Source organism: Agrilus planipennis, unplaced genomic scaffold (assembly GCF_000699045.2).
Source record: "Agrilus planipennis isolate EAB-ADULT unplaced genomic scaffold, Apla_2.0 scaffold365, whole genome shotgun sequence".
NCBI classification, from domain to species: Eukaryota; Metazoa; Arthropoda; class Insecta; order Coleoptera; family Buprestidae; genus Agrilus; species Agrilus planipennis.
Window position 1 is genome coordinate 87,702 of NW_020439243.1, and position 14,721 is coordinate 102,422.

At 32.0% G+C, this 14,721-nt stretch overlaps 3 protein-coding genes across 5 annotated transcripts in view; 1 reads left to right on the plus strand and 2 right to left on the minus strand.

Annotated features, from left to right (window-relative positions):
* The window catches only part of LOC108742555 (protein spire), a 10,092-nt gene extending 7,477 nt beyond the window's left edge, over positions 1-2,615 (minus strand). The window contains exons 1-2 of one of the 2 annotated variants that reach the window (XM_018477808.1): positions 2,441-2,615; positions 1,596-2,347 (exon numbers count right to left, since the gene is read on the minus strand). In XM_018477808.1, coding sequence (XP_018333310.1) covers positions 1,596-2,288 — 693 coding nt within the window. In that variant the 5' untranslated portion in view covers positions 2,289-2,347; positions 2,441-2,615. Of the gene's footprint in view, positions 1-1,595; positions 2,382-2,440 lie in introns of both variants that reach the window. The other variant, XM_018477809.1, reaches the window with a different exon arrangement.
* Positions 2,616-3,313: 698 nt separating this feature from the next.
* On the plus strand, positions 3,314-11,974 carry LOC108742554 (uncharacterized protein C18orf19 homolog A). The gene is made up of 2 exons (XM_018477807.2): positions 3,314-3,864; positions 11,317-11,974. The coding sequence occupies exons 1-2, from the start codon at positions 3,509-3,511 to the stop codon at positions 11,813-11,815; spliced, it is 855 nt and encodes a 284-aa protein (XP_018333309.1). The 5' UTR covers positions 3,314-3,508; the 3' UTR covers positions 11,816-11,974.
* A 414-nt stretch (positions 11,975-12,388) lies between these two features.
* On the minus strand, positions 12,389-13,459 carry LOC108742552 (ATP synthase subunit delta, mitochondrial). 2 transcript variants are annotated; one of them, XM_018477805.2, is made up of 5 exons: positions 13,283-13,459; positions 13,065-13,173; positions 12,801-12,998; positions 12,636-12,740; positions 12,389-12,576 (listed from the first exon to the last, which is right to left on the minus strand). In XM_018477805.2, the coding sequence occupies exons 2-5, from the start codon at positions 13,170-13,172 to the stop codon at positions 12,514-12,516; spliced, it is 474 nt and encodes a 157-aa protein (XP_018333307.1). In that variant the 5' UTR covers position 13,173; positions 13,283-13,459; the 3' UTR covers positions 12,389-12,513. The 2 variants fall into 2 exon arrangements, with proteins under 2 accessions (XP_018333307.1, XP_018333308.1); XM_018477806.2 differs by having other exon boundaries at positions 13,401-13,425.
* Between the last annotated feature and the right edge of the window lie 1,262 nt (positions 13,460-14,721).

The following is a 14,721-nucleotide window of genomic DNA, read 5'->3' on the forward strand; positions in this document are numbered from 1 at the left end:
TTACTTATATTTTCTGTGGGGGCGATTTTTTTTTCCTCAACTGTATATTACATATATTACTATTATTACCGTTATGTATTACTAGGTATTACATTGATAAATTGAATAAATGATGTCTAAATTAAATTTTTAGTTATTGTTTTCTATTCAAAATTATCATGAGGGCTATAATATGAAAGATGCTAAAAAGAGATTTCGTTTTTTTTTGCTCTTCGCCATGGGCTAATATCAACTTACATAAAAATATTTTGGGGTAATGATTAAAAAAGTTCCCCGACCGCTGGGTTAGACGAAGCTCTTCTGACGTCACCGAATATGGGCATAATACTTTAAGACGCTCTATCTGGGCAACGGATCATCGTAAAACAGCGAAGTTTTGATGATTTTTTCTTAGATATTTTCGTATTAAAACTTTAAATTTTGGTTCACATCCCCTTCAATTTCAAATGTAACGCCTTTGTGAAACTACTTCATCCAAGAATTTACAGCTTTTTTAAAGAAACGCAAAACTTTCTAAAAAGTAAATATTGCCGACGCTCGTCAAGGAAAGGGTGGTTCAGAGAGGAATGACTGCGATCATTCGGCCGCTGTTGAAACAGCTTGGAACAGCTATTGTAATCGCGACTGCCTCATGTTGGGTCACAATAGCAATTGCTCTAGTCGTACGGTAATACTACAGACGTACAGAATGGACGCGTTTTCCCTATCCGGCCATAAAGTAAATACATGCAGAAACGCGTAAGAGAGAAAAAAGCAATCGTGCAGACAATAGTGCCTTTTTCTAGAAATTTGATTCGTCTACATCGCAGTCTTGCAGGAGAGTGATCAATTTCATGAGAGTCGGCACTCCGGTTTCTATTCACAGTCGATATGTCCCTTTTAAATGTGTATTAATTTTTACTAATTTCTTTTCTGACTTAGAATCATATAATCACAGTATGGAAGACAACACATGAAATAAGTGCTGTCATTGCCATGTTTTTTGAAGTGAAACTTCTTTACGCACGGTAGGGTAAGTTCGTTTTATGCGAGTTGCTATGTAACGAAATCATGCAACGGATGTCCCCCCTTTACTCGACCACGTAGTCGAGTTCGTAGTGGGAATCGTTTGAGCAGTGAGCGCGCTTCAATGCAGCGTTCGTTACAGGCAACTCCGGCATGTATAGTGTAAAATTTAAATTCATAGTGTACAAATAATACCATTAAACCAATTCCTTAACCCCTATCGCAGTATGTTTGTGCGTTTGAAGAAGTTTCACTTCAGTAGCGTGTCGTATAATTACACGTTGTATTTTGTTTTTTTTTATTACTTATTCTGAAAACATTTCTCCATACTCTCCTCTTTTTTGTTTGATACATCCGCGTCTTAGTAATTTATTTCCAAGTTCCAGCACGATACAACAGAGGTCAAATAATCGCACATTCCTCACTGCACCAACTCATCTTCAGAGGGTGCTATATGTTATATATACTGCCGTAAATCAACACAGACACATGTCATATGCACTTTCCTAGACCTATCCAAAACCTTCTACTCAGCTGATCACAAACAATACTCCATAAATTAAAGTAAGAAAAAAAGTAAATAAGTTTACCTGCATCCAAAATCTTGCCCAGTCTGAAAATTGCAAGTGTATAAGATCTGCATTGGAAACTTCTCCCTGACTTAAACTTTGAGCGACTCTTTCTAAAAAGGTTGACAATTCTAGTGCTTCAGCCACTAACGCTCGTACCACTGCTTTATAGTGTGCTTCAACCTGTTGTACAGTAAGTGTAGTAAGCCTTTTTTCACATCTTTTAATTATATCACTTGAATTTAGTAATCTTTCACTGTCTTCAGCATCTTTTTCTATTCCTTCATCTTCTGTTTCATGATGTAGATTTTTTTCGCCAGGCAACATATCAGTTATTAATTTTTCAAGATCTGAGTCAATAAGCCTTTCATGATTATTGTCATTTCCTTGATCAAGTGCTTGATAAATAACCAAGCCTAATCCACATACCAAATCCCGTTCATCATCAGGCTTTCTTCTGCAACTTGCATCCCCAAACAACGTTTTTGAATGGATACTTCCATCTGTCTGTAGGTATATGTGTTCTATCTCAGAAGGGACATAGCAATCGCTCAATGGATTTGAATTAATAACCGCAGAAATGTATTTACTGCACTGGTAACAGAGTGCCCATGCATGTTCTTCTCGTATAGGTGAATTAAAAGAACTTAATATATCTCGTAAACTAACACTGCCATCTGAATTAACTTTACATTTCTCACTGCCAAGAGACATTTTTAAGAATAAATGTTTTCAAAACCAGTATTCTTTGAATCATTTGTTTTAACTGAATTCTATAAATAAATATTATACATCACTTTTTTAAATCTAAAAAGGTATTTAAAATTTAAGGGTAAAATTTTAAATTCAAAAAATCGATAATTTACCAGTTGTTTTCCTCATATCCTATTCTATGTCCATTTTCATATACATAACGAATAACTATTTACTCTATTTACTTGTACTACAAAAAAGAATATTAATGCTAATTATTGTTGTAAAGTATATTAGTAAACTATTATTAACCATATCATTAACTCTAATGAATTTTATCTATGTATATTAAAAATGATAATACGATGAGCCACGAATACAGCCGAATGTCTAAAGCTGTATCATGTAATGAAATGCAGGAACGGCTTTAGTGACAGGAAAAATCGAATACTTTTATGAATCGAATACCTTGTACTCGAATACTTTTGGGAATCGAATATTTTCAGCAAGTATAATATAAATAAACAATAGGATTACCAAAACGGTTCTGTTACATACAGAGGAAGAGGATTGAATAAAAAGTGTGCCGTCGGGGAATCTCCATCAGGAGCAACTCGAACGTGATTTGGAATAATATCTGTACATAATGTGCACCATTCCTGAGTCATAGATAAAAATATGATTATACTAATGCCATTGAAAAATTTAATCATTAGTAATGAATAATTTAAAAATGAACTTCGCTTTCAATAATAGTTCATTTTTCAAGCACAAATGACATGCAATCATTTGGGGTCAATTAAATTATCGTACTTCAGTAGTTTTTGAATAAATTGACATTTAATGTCTACCAGCACCCGAAATAATTTTCCTTTTTTTAACAGAACGAATGGACGCACAATTATTATACTTATATATTTAAAACCTGCAAATGACGCACAATTGATTAGTAAAGTTTGAATTAGTAGATTATATCTATCGGGTGCCAGATTCACACGACTTATTTTTGCGGCTATCTATGTATCAGTGATTTTCATATTGTGATGTTTTATTTTGTTATGGTTTGTGGGTTTTGTTGTCAGAATCTAAGGATCAAATGATCTCAGATACGATGGGTTAGAAATGTGCATAGATAATGGAAATGTGCCATAATTTTTTACTATTTTATACATTTTCTACATGAATAATTATAATTTAGTGGCTGTAATTGCTAAAAAAGAAGCAGTGTAATTACTTTAATAATGGCAAGTATATGTGCTCGACGTTTGTGTCAGAGAAAACTATCGTTGGCTATCCGTCAACATAAACTATTAATGAAAGTATCACGTTTAAATAAATTTCATTTTTATGCGAACAACGAAATTTATGGCAGCAATTGGCGAATGTCACAGGTATCTTTATCGTCACCGTTATTAACGAGATCTCTCTCAGAACAGAAGAAAGAATCTAATCAAGGCAAAGATTTACATCCCAAACAAAAAACTACTTTATTTCAACGATTTAAGCAAATGTATAGAGATTACTGGTATGTTCTCGTACCTGTCCACTTAGTTACATCTGCTGCATGGTTTGGAGGGTTTTACTATTTAGCAAAGAGGTAGGATTCAGATACTGTGATTACTTTTTTTAAACAATTACTGTTTTGTTAATACTATGTAGATAGTAAGCAACATACATCATCTAACAAGTTCCTTATAAAATATTTATTGTAAACTGTAATAGTATTGTTATGCTGCAGTTGCATAACATTGTGATTTTTGATTTACAATGAATATTTTACTTAAAACTATAGGTATATAGATATGTTTCAGCCAAAGTAATTAACCTGGTGCTACCCAATCATTATATGTACTTATATAAGTAATATCTATCCAGTTTAGACAAAATGGAATTAGTCAATTCCTGTAACTATTTTACAAAATATCCAATAGAGTAGAAAGTATAGCTATAGCCGAATATAGAATGGTGCTAAAAAAGGAGGACTTGTAACTAGCAAAAATAGTAAAAATTAAAAAAAAACCAGGACAATCACAAGCTTTGGTGAATGAACTCAAATTATGGTTATGGTTGCCCAATATGTGCAAGTTGTCCTAAGTGTTTTCATTTTTACACTTTTTGCTTGGTAATGTTACTAGATAGTTTATAGAATAGCCACATTATTTCATTAATTATGTTACGATAATTATTTTGTTAAAAATGGGGCATATAATGGCTCACTGGTATAAATAATATCAATATTAATTACATATTTTACCTGTAACATATCTACCTACTTAAATTCGACAAGTATTGGACTGTTCCTAATTATTTTGACTGCTTTTTTTCAATATATTTATTCAAAATGTTTAAATTGAAAACAGATATTTTTACCAGTTGATTGTGGTATGTTTACTTTGAAAGCATGAATACTTACCTGTAAAGGAAACATCAACATTGTACTGTAGGCATTATAAGCTAGTAATTTCCAGTGACAGTGAAACTTTCAGCTATAAACATCGTTACTAATATGACATTCAGTTACGTGTTGATTAAACAAAATTAGTGGAGTTCAGGAGAAATGGACACCCTCCCATTGATTTAAAATTTTTACCACATACTCATAAGGTTAAAAGACTGGTTTCTGATTTTTCCTACATACAGAGAATACTTGTGAAGATTAAAAAACAAAGGGGTGTGGGGTACAAAAATGAAAACATAGGTTAAAGGAAATACAGTGATGCAGGTCCTATATGCTAGAACCCACCTGTTCAAGAGAAAAATCGGCCACAATTCGTAAAGAGCATCTCACTCCAATAAATGTGTTGAGGGTGAGGCTGGATTAAATAAAATGCATTTGATTCATAAACGATGCTATTCTAACTTTATTACAGAAAAATAATCTAAATTTTGTACAAATTTACGACAACTTACAACTAAACCTTCTTAAAAACTACTCGTATTGGCGCGAATCATACCTTGCGGTCTTTTTGCCATCACGCACGTCCACGAGCATCCATCGTTGCGCAGTCCGTGTCCCATAATCGGCCATTTAGTACCCCGGCGCATTCCGGATGTTCATTTTCCGTCAACGTCGAAACGCGCGAAACTAATCCCACACACATTAATATACAACTAAGCAGCGTGGCCGCAACAAAATGTATTAACAGAACAGTGCCTTTTTTTATTGCTTAAGATATGATATAAAAACAATATAACGAAATGAGTTGTCAATGAACATTGGTCAAGCTTCTCTTATTTACAGGAAAATTGATAGGTATGATATAATTTACTGAAACAGAAGTTTTTTCTTTTGAATGGGAGGATTCCAACAACACGACCGTAATCACTGTATTCTCGTTGACCTAAACTTTCTAGCATCACATAATGTCCAGCACACGGCTAGCAATTCATCTAAAACTACTGGATTGTTGATTTTTTTTCTATTGATTTTATTATTGAGTTTAAATTTAAAAAAAATACATAAAGTCAAAGATCCCGCGATTTGTTATTTAGTTCTCTTTAGGATTAGCCATTGGTAACGGCAAACTGTTAAAGTATTCCGCACTGTAAATTAGTCAGTTATTACTTAAGAAGCGCCATCTGTCGGTACATGTGCATGCAGTACATGCTTAATAATAATATATTGGGTATCTCACGGTGACCACCCATTAGAATATATCGGAATTTACTTCGATTCATATTTCTAAAATTTAGGCAATAGCATTATTGGATATGCTCTCTTTAATTAAAATAACGGCGTCCATGTATCACCTCCAGTTTACATAAGGTACACAATTTTTAAATTTAATTTAATGCTGACTTGTACTCTTTGATAATCTTTAATTAATGATAGCTTATAGCATCTAAATGTGATTTACTATAGTCTTCTAAAATAAAAAAAATTAGGTTTCGTTTAAATGGCAGCTATGTGAAATATGGGTCCAATAGAAGAAAGTTATAGGAAAAAAGTTGTTCAGAATGTCAAAGTATAAGAGCTATGCAAAAAATCGCACTGATATTCAAATGTTTTTTTTTTTTTCGAGTCAAATGACCCAAACAGTTCGCAATATGCTCATCGTGGTCAAACTATAAGTATCGATTCCGGTAATGCAAAAAAATCATTCAACGATTGAACTCTTCATGGACCTATCGTGAAGTTCAAGCAATTTTAATTCTTCGGTGACAAGATATCTATTGTATTACTGTAGTCTTCGTTTTTTAGGTATCCCCATATGTAAAATTCGAATGGTGTAAACTCTGGCAAGCTGGGGGACCTCGTGATATTCGAAATCTTGGATATAACTTTCTGATCAAAGTAAAAACTAGTCCATCGTGTAATATCGTGTGCTCCATCCTGGTGGAAATACAATTTGCGTCGCAACTGTGACAATAACTGTGACCTTACGGCTATTTGCTTCTGCGAGAAATTCAATGAAACAGTTAGCGCTTCCACATTTTGGTGAATTATTAAAAAAAAGTTTAAAGAAAGTGGTAAAATGTAAACAACAGGTTTAGAACAAAGCATGAAAGCTAGGCTAATAACGACGACGTAGAATGGACTGTGTTGCTTCATATTCAAATTCAGAATCCGCGTACATCAGCTCTTCAGTTGACTCGAACTACCAACTTAAGCCGAACAACTATTCAGAGGGTACTCAGAAAACATAAGTTGAGACCCTTTAAGTCTAAGTATGTTTGCAGGGTGATCCTGACTAAAGGCTGAACTTCTGCTTCTGAGTACAAGGTGAAATCGAGGATGATTCACATTTTTGCACGAAACATTCTGTTTACCGATGAAACCACTTTTTACCCCATTAGTATGGTATACCCTCAGAATTATCGATATTGAGTAACGGAAACCCCGAACTTTATTATTGATTCCAAAGATCAATACTATGGCAAAGTAAACGTGTGGTGAGGAATTTCGAATCACCATGTAATTGGGTCATACTTTTTATCAGAAAAATTTAATGCAGCTGCGTACTTCTGCATTAGCGACGGAAGTTATATTTCCAGCAGAATGGGGCTCCGTGCCACAATTCACGGAATATGAGGCAATGGATGGATATTAAGTTTGGTGAAAGGGTCATCTCCACATTTTCAAATATCAGGTGCCCCCCCACCCCAGTCACCAAATCTTACACGACTATAGGAATACCTAAAAAACGAAGTGTATAGCAATAAGAACTGAATGAATCTTACCAAAAACTGAACACATGCCATAATTTTCAAATAAACGGCTCTTCTTAGAACTACAAACGGCTCTTTTCAGAACCACAAGTGTATATCAGAATCGAACATGTTAGATTGCTGCCGAAGCTTTCAGAAAAAATAATAGTAAAGCATTAGTTGTTTTAAAGTATTATAAAACACCTTCAAATCCAGCAATTAGAAACTGTTTATGAATATTATAAAACCCCAAATTATAGAAAGAGGTTTTACTACAACAAGGGAATGTAAATTCACAATCATTTAATCACTTAAGCTACATTTAATTAAAATAAAAACATCAACATCAAATTTTAAACAAAATCTATTCCCAACTGAACATTTTTTTCTTATTAGTCCAGTTAACCAACGGTTTAGTGTCCGAATTCGTTCAAGAAACTCCGATTGACCTCGAATTTTGACAGTAAGTAGGGAATAGCATTAGATTAAAAAGTTATATATTGCCAAATTGGTGTTTCTTGAACTGATTCGGAGGTTTGGGCTATTTTCTTGAGCTGAACTATAAAACTTTTTTCGAATGGACCCGTGTCCACATAGCTGCCTGTCATTTAAACGAAACCTTATTTTTTCTATTCTCGAACACTCTAAAACATCTGGACCTTTGTCATTAATAGATCAAGCTTGTTTACATTCACTCTAACTTAGTTTCCTTACATTCTTCCTATATACTGGGTGGCCCAAAAAGTACGCTATATACCCATTGTGGTTAAAGTAAAAGTTAAATAAAAAATTTTCCAAACAAAACGTGTTCCCTGTTTTAATACAAGATCGTCTATAGCATCTTTTTTACTAGTTGAAAAATTGAAAGAAAGGAAAAAAGAAGGTTTTGTTTAAATAGCAGCATAACTAATATGGGTCCAATCGAAAAAAGTTCTTCAGAATGTCAAAATATGAGACTATGCAAAAAAATGGTGGCGATGTTTGTGTTTTTTTTTTTCGAGTCTTATGGCCAAAAAAGTTTGCAATATTCTTGTGGTCAAACTATAGGTTTAATCGAAAAATTTTTCAAATAAAACTTGTTCCCTATTTTAATACAAGATCGCCTGTAGCATCTGTGATTTTTTTCACTAAAATAATTTCAACTGCCCGTCCTTCCGGTTATACTGAAAGTTAATGCCAACTTTGTTATTTTAAATGGAGTAGTATATTTTTCGTATGAAACACAAAATTTTAAGGTAACATTGTTAACCAACTTATATGCCTACGATACCTGAAGAAGCGTTTGAGTTGTGGTGTCATATGATATTAAAAATACCCTGGATAGAAAAGGTTACAAATAACAAGGTATTAGAAAGAGTAGGAGAACAGAGTGTTATAGAAGTCAATTACCTGTATTAGAAGCATAAACAAAAGTTAAGAGCTAGAGATAGACCTAGATTAGATTACTGTTCGCAAGTAGAGATGTAGGTTGTTCTAGTTTTCGAGAAATGCGAAGATTGATTTAAGATAGGAAGAATTAGTTGCGTATCTTCGGACTAACGACGTAATAACCTGAGGAAAGATGATCGTATTTTTATGTTGTGCTAGGATTTGTAGTACACGTAGTAGCTGGTGTCATATATGTAATACTCCTATATGGACAGTTCCTATAGGAAAGAATGTACTGCTACTACGGTGCCGACTACATTTATTCTACCTCCGGTGATGACAGCTTGTCTATGCTGCGATTGTTTGAAAAATCCTTAAAATAATTACAGTGGGCACAGAACAGAGCTAAACACTATCTGCCTCATTTTGTCCGATCAGCTTCCACATATTATAGAAACAGTCCATATAGGAGTATTACATATAAGGCTGGTGCCCTGATGCGGAGTATAATCGTATGCGTGGCTTGCGCCGATGTTAAGTATACGTTTTTCATAAAGATTAGAATGAAGAAAAAAAGGTGTCCTGGACATTTAGGGAATAATGAGTCGCTGCGATTGCAATGCTATTTGAATATCTCATGATTGGGTGTAAATCCTACTTACAAATACCATTATCCAATCCATAACAAAGTAAAAATTTGAAGGCAATGTGAGTAGGGTTGCCACTTTTTTTTATATAAATAAAGGACGTTATTGAAGGTAAAAAAAAAGTACGAGGTGTCAAATAAAGTACAATTTATTTTACTCTATCATTTTGCTTAAAAACATACGTATTTTTCATTACTTTTAGTAACTTTTAACAAGTAATTATCACTGCTAAACAATTGCACATCATTTTTACACTTTTGATTTAAGTTAAACTAAATAAGTAGTCATTGTTTATCAGATTTAGAGACGCTTTATTTCCTTTGTCTAGCCATTTGATATTCACTAAAGAAAAAACTCTCCCTTTAAATGCTGATCATTAGAATTATATGTCTGATAATATAATTTATTTAATAAAGAAATTTCTCCTTAAAGATCATCCATATTTACATTATGTTTTTGCAGATTTAAAGTTTCGACTATTTTCAAAAATTATAAAATTTAACATTGCTTTTTAAATTTATATTCGTACAATCGCCCTTTTCTTGTATATTATATCTTAAACGAATCTCAGAGAAATTAATCATGTGAAATAAAGTAACTTTATTTGTCGCATAAAGTATAGAGTACAATTGTCCTAAATAAAGTACAACACTTTATAATAAAGTACGGGTGGCAACCCTAAATGTGAGTGTTTTCTCTTTCGGAATTAGATTTAAGTTATCACGAAAAAATGAAAGAAAAATTTCCTTCACTCCTTTCTTGTTCAAATCGCTAGAAATCCTTGCAGGTGTCTGTTTTCGGAACTCCAACCCAGATGGAATAATTTTATTCGTATTTTCTAGTAAGTTTATTTTTTGCCGTCGTCTTGAAACTTCTTTTGTGTTTTTTTTTATTGTAAACATATATTTTTTAAAAATAATTAAGTTCTTGATCGCAAATATTGAAACCAAATACATTTCTGACCAAGAACTTACATGTTCTTGTTGATATGGATTACCTACGTGCCTATCACATATTTAAACTGCGTCGTCATTTCAATCAGACAAATTGAAAAAGGATTGGGATCAAAAAAAAAATCAAAATTTCGTAAAAAGTAATACACATAAAACAACTTTTGAAAGACCAAATGCACTTTGAGAAAATAGCATTCCACTTTAAACAAAATTTATCCTTTGCTTAAAAATAGGTACGAAAAAACGATAGATCGCACACTAAAACGTTAGGTATGACAACTGAGTATACAATAGAACGCGAAGGAAATACGACAAATTAATAATTTTTGCTGTTTGGAGTACTGCTCACGTTTACATCTCGAACTTTGACAACGTGTGCGTAGATTTTAGTGAAATAATGAATTTGTGTAAAGAATTTATCTTCAATACACAATTGGCGGCAGCAATTTACATGTAATAGTTAAGCAATACTTTTGTATTTTCGTAATAAAAATATGTAGAAATATAAATATTTCTTCTAAGTATTAAATGTTTCTAATCCTAAACGTGAGTCTGCTATTTTGTATTACTTATGTTCAGACACATCGAGAAGTTTCTTCTAAAGTCCATAAACAGGTATATCTAATCCAAGTTGAAACCAGTCTTTTCAGTCGGTAACCTATCGTTTTAATGTGCAAACCATTAATTTTCACCATTTTCAATGTCCAAATGCAAAAGTCGTATGTTATTTTTTAATAGTGCAATTATATATTCCCCGTTGAAATACCTTGTCTGACGCTGGAAATACTTTAGTTGCGGCAAATACCTACTATGGCTCTATTTGAATATATTTTTTATTTTGCTCTTATTTCTTATTTGCTCATAAAAAAATATTAATATGACAAATATTTTATTTAAATAATTTGTTAATACTGTAACCTTTCATATTTTCAGTGGTGTAGATGTAGTAGCTATCTTGGAAAGCATGCACATCAGTGAAAGAATAGTTAATCCTTTAAGAGATTCAAGTTTAGGATACATAGCTGTATCTTATGCACTATATAAGATTGCTACACCTTTGAGGTATACTGTGACATTAGGTGGCACTACCATTTCTATTAAATTTTTAAAAGAGTGGGGGTATATTAAACCAGTTCCAAGTAAAGAGCAACTTAAAGAAATGTATAAAGAAAAAAAAGATTCATTAATAATAACAGTAAGAGAAAAAAGAGATGAATTAGTTCAGAAGAAAGATCAACTTAAAGATAAAAAAGATGCTTTTGTTGATAATCTTGAAACAAACTTAAAAAAAAAAATTAAAGAATCAGCAGGTGACATTACCAATAAAAAATTGTTTGGTCACTTGGAGAAAAATATTAAACAATCTGGGGATGATAAACATACCACAAGAGAGGATTTTTCAAGTGAAATATCTAAAAACCGTAAGAACTAATAGATTTTGTAATGATTTGCTAGCCTGTGACATTATCGTTTTAGGATGAATTAATATTTTTTAAAAGATGTAATAACCACTGTAAATTTCCACATTTTATGGATGTAAGTGTACAGATGTTTTTTGTAGTGAATAAAATTCTTATTATTTTTTGTTTAATTTTAAAATTAAATTATACCTGCAATTCTCCTAGAAATCCTCGAATAACTAACTTTATTCACATGGTAAGTGGTAAGTTAAAAAGTACTTCGTTTAATTTTTTTGTGGCTTGATTTAATAATGTCATGGGTTACTATTATGTTTAAATTAAACAGTTTTACTCCTGAATGTTTTAACTTTATTGATCAGATAATAAACGTGAACTTCGTTTTGTTAATCACCTGGGTAGCTGCACCACATCTTCAGTTCAGTGTGACTAATTATATTTTTAACTCAAAACGATCTTATCAATTTTTAAATGCCACAAGTAGCACATAATAATATGTCCCTACATGTAGTTTACTAGGTTATTATCTAAACAATTTATATGAAGTTTGAGGCAGAGGGTTTTTAAATGTTTGAAAATCAAGTAGGTATAAGCAGATTGTTTCATCAATTTACCTAATTTTGATATAAATCATATAATATATAAATAAAATTTTAATTTAATTATTCTATAAACCATACTTTATTTTAACAATTGTATACCAATTTTAGCATCACTCTGCAGCTTTAACTAATGCCTCTCCAACTTCAACTGCAATTGAAGCTTCAGCTCGAGCCTGCAAAAAAAATACCATTATTATTAAATTGTGTAACATTAAAATAAATATCTAAATACCTCATCGGTACTTGCTGATGACAATTGGCTCTGAGCTGCTGATAAAACGTCTTTTGCAGCGGTAGCATCAATTTGATCAACAGTGGCAGCTTCTTCAGCAATTATCTACAGTTAATACACTGTTAGTTCAAAATGTAAATAATGCTGTACTAACTTCATAATTACTTGAACTGAAGAGTCTTCATTGATTGTAACAGTTCCACTAGATACAAAAACCTTCTTTATGTTCCCATCATTTTCAAACACAGTAACAACACCTGGTTTTAAAATAGCTAAAGTTGGAACATGCTTTGGTAAAATACCAAAACTGCCAGAAAATGATGGTACATCTACTTGTTTTACTGATTGAGCATCGTAAAATACCTAAACAATTTAACTATTTGTAAATAGTTTTAAAAATTATACATTGTTGATTCAATAGGGTATTACCTGATTACCAGCAGCAAAGGTAAAACTCATTTCATCAGCATATCCTCTAACTAACGTTTTGCTGAATTGACGAGAGAAGAGACGAGAAAGTGGCTTTAACGCTGTCATGCTTTTGGAATAAATTTATCAATAAACAGTTTTATAAAGGCAAAATAACAGCAATATTACATTACTGTCCTGCGTTACATAATCATTTTATGATGAAAACAATACGTTACCTCACAATCCTATTGAATATGAATTTAATATACTTATAATTCTTTTAATAGTGCTTCAGTTAACTATTTTTACAAAAACTTGGAATATATTTTAATAAAAAACGGCTACCACTACTACCTTTCTGTGAAGAAATATATACTGACTGATTGCTGATAGTGACACACTGACAGTCTATTATCTATGCTGACAGTCTAAACTAGTGATCAAACGTTACCATAGATGGTAGATATACATAGGGCTATGTAGTTATTCATGAGCGTTACTAAATAGCAACCATAGACAAGATACCAACCTGCTATTTTTAATTGCTATTGTGAGACGACATACGACACAATCTCGGCGACGCCGACGTTAAAAACCGCAACACTTCGTAGCATTTAAGCAGACGCACAATAATTTTGCTGTTTTCTATAATTTTACTTCTGCTGTCTTTTTTATTCGTATTCAAATAAATGATTAAGATAAGTTCCAACCTCCTTAGCAGTAGTTTACAACTTTATTACTGCTGTTTAAGTAGGCAAGGTTTCAAGTAAACAGGAAATATGAATTAAAAAAATACCTCTGTACCACATAAAATGCGAATACTTTATTTTTTAATATAAATGATAAATAAAACGCGTATTTCAGACAACTTCATAATAAAATGAATATACGTATAACAGTAATAATTAATCATCTTAAGAATCGTAATTAACTATTTATGCTATCTCCTTGAACCAGAAAAAAAATTTTTAATTTCTTATTGGTTTTCTATTTGCTGTTAACAAAAAAAGGAATGCTTAGTTTAGTTAATTTTGGACTATTCAATATTTTTTGCCATATTTTTTCTATTATTATTTACAATAATCACATGATAAATGCAAATATAAGCTTTTGCTTTAAAAAAAGGCAAATTAAATTCACTACCAAAGTTCTATACTGTTGAATACCATGTTTCTTCTGTTCAGGATGGATCCATGAAGCTTCTTCTTCTTATTGTATACGTGATTTTAACTTTTGTAATGAATGCAATGACTAACATTACGTTTTTTTTGTATATTCTTCTTGCCTGTTCTGTTCTGTTCAGCCTAGTCCGGCAAAACAAATAAAGTGCATTTTCTTAAAAGTTTGTAAGGTATTTCCACAGATTAAATTCGCTTTTTTTTTAAAAAAATTGATGTGTAAAAGAGTGGTTCTTTTGACCGTAACAAATTAAAGTATTGTTCGTCCATACTACTTATTTTACCATCTTTATCATATCGGTTTTGCTGGCTTCTCCCCTATTATTTAAAATTTTAACTGCGCAAAAAATAACATCAACTGGACCTACATCTATACAGGTATGTATATTTTCATTACCAGCAATCACAAAATTGAACAGATACATACAGACAAGGATGTTTTTGTACGTTTGACGTGTTAAAACAAGAACTAGCAAATACTAGCAGATGTACAATAT

Coding starts and splice junctions, on each gene's coding strand:
- LOC108742552 (XM_018477805.2), bottom strand. CDS start 13,172: ATGACAGCGTTAAAGCCACTTTCTCGTCTCTTCTCTCGTCAATTCAGC. Junction 12,741..12,800: donor ATGAAGACTCTTCAGTTCAA/GTAATTATGAAG, acceptor TATTAACTGTAG/ATAATTGCTGAAGAAGCTGC. Junction 12,577..12,635: donor CATCAGCAAGTACCGATGAG/GTATTTAGATAT, acceptor TTTTTTTTGCAG/GCTCGAGCTGAAGCTTCAAT.
- LOC108742554 (XM_018477807.2), top strand. CDS start 3,509: ATGGCAAGTATATGTGCTCGACGTTTGTGTCAGAGAAAACTATCGTTG. Junction 3,865..11,316: donor TTTTACTATTTAGCAAAGAG/GTAGGATTCAGA, acceptor TCATATTTTCAG/TGGTGTAGATGTAGTAGCTA.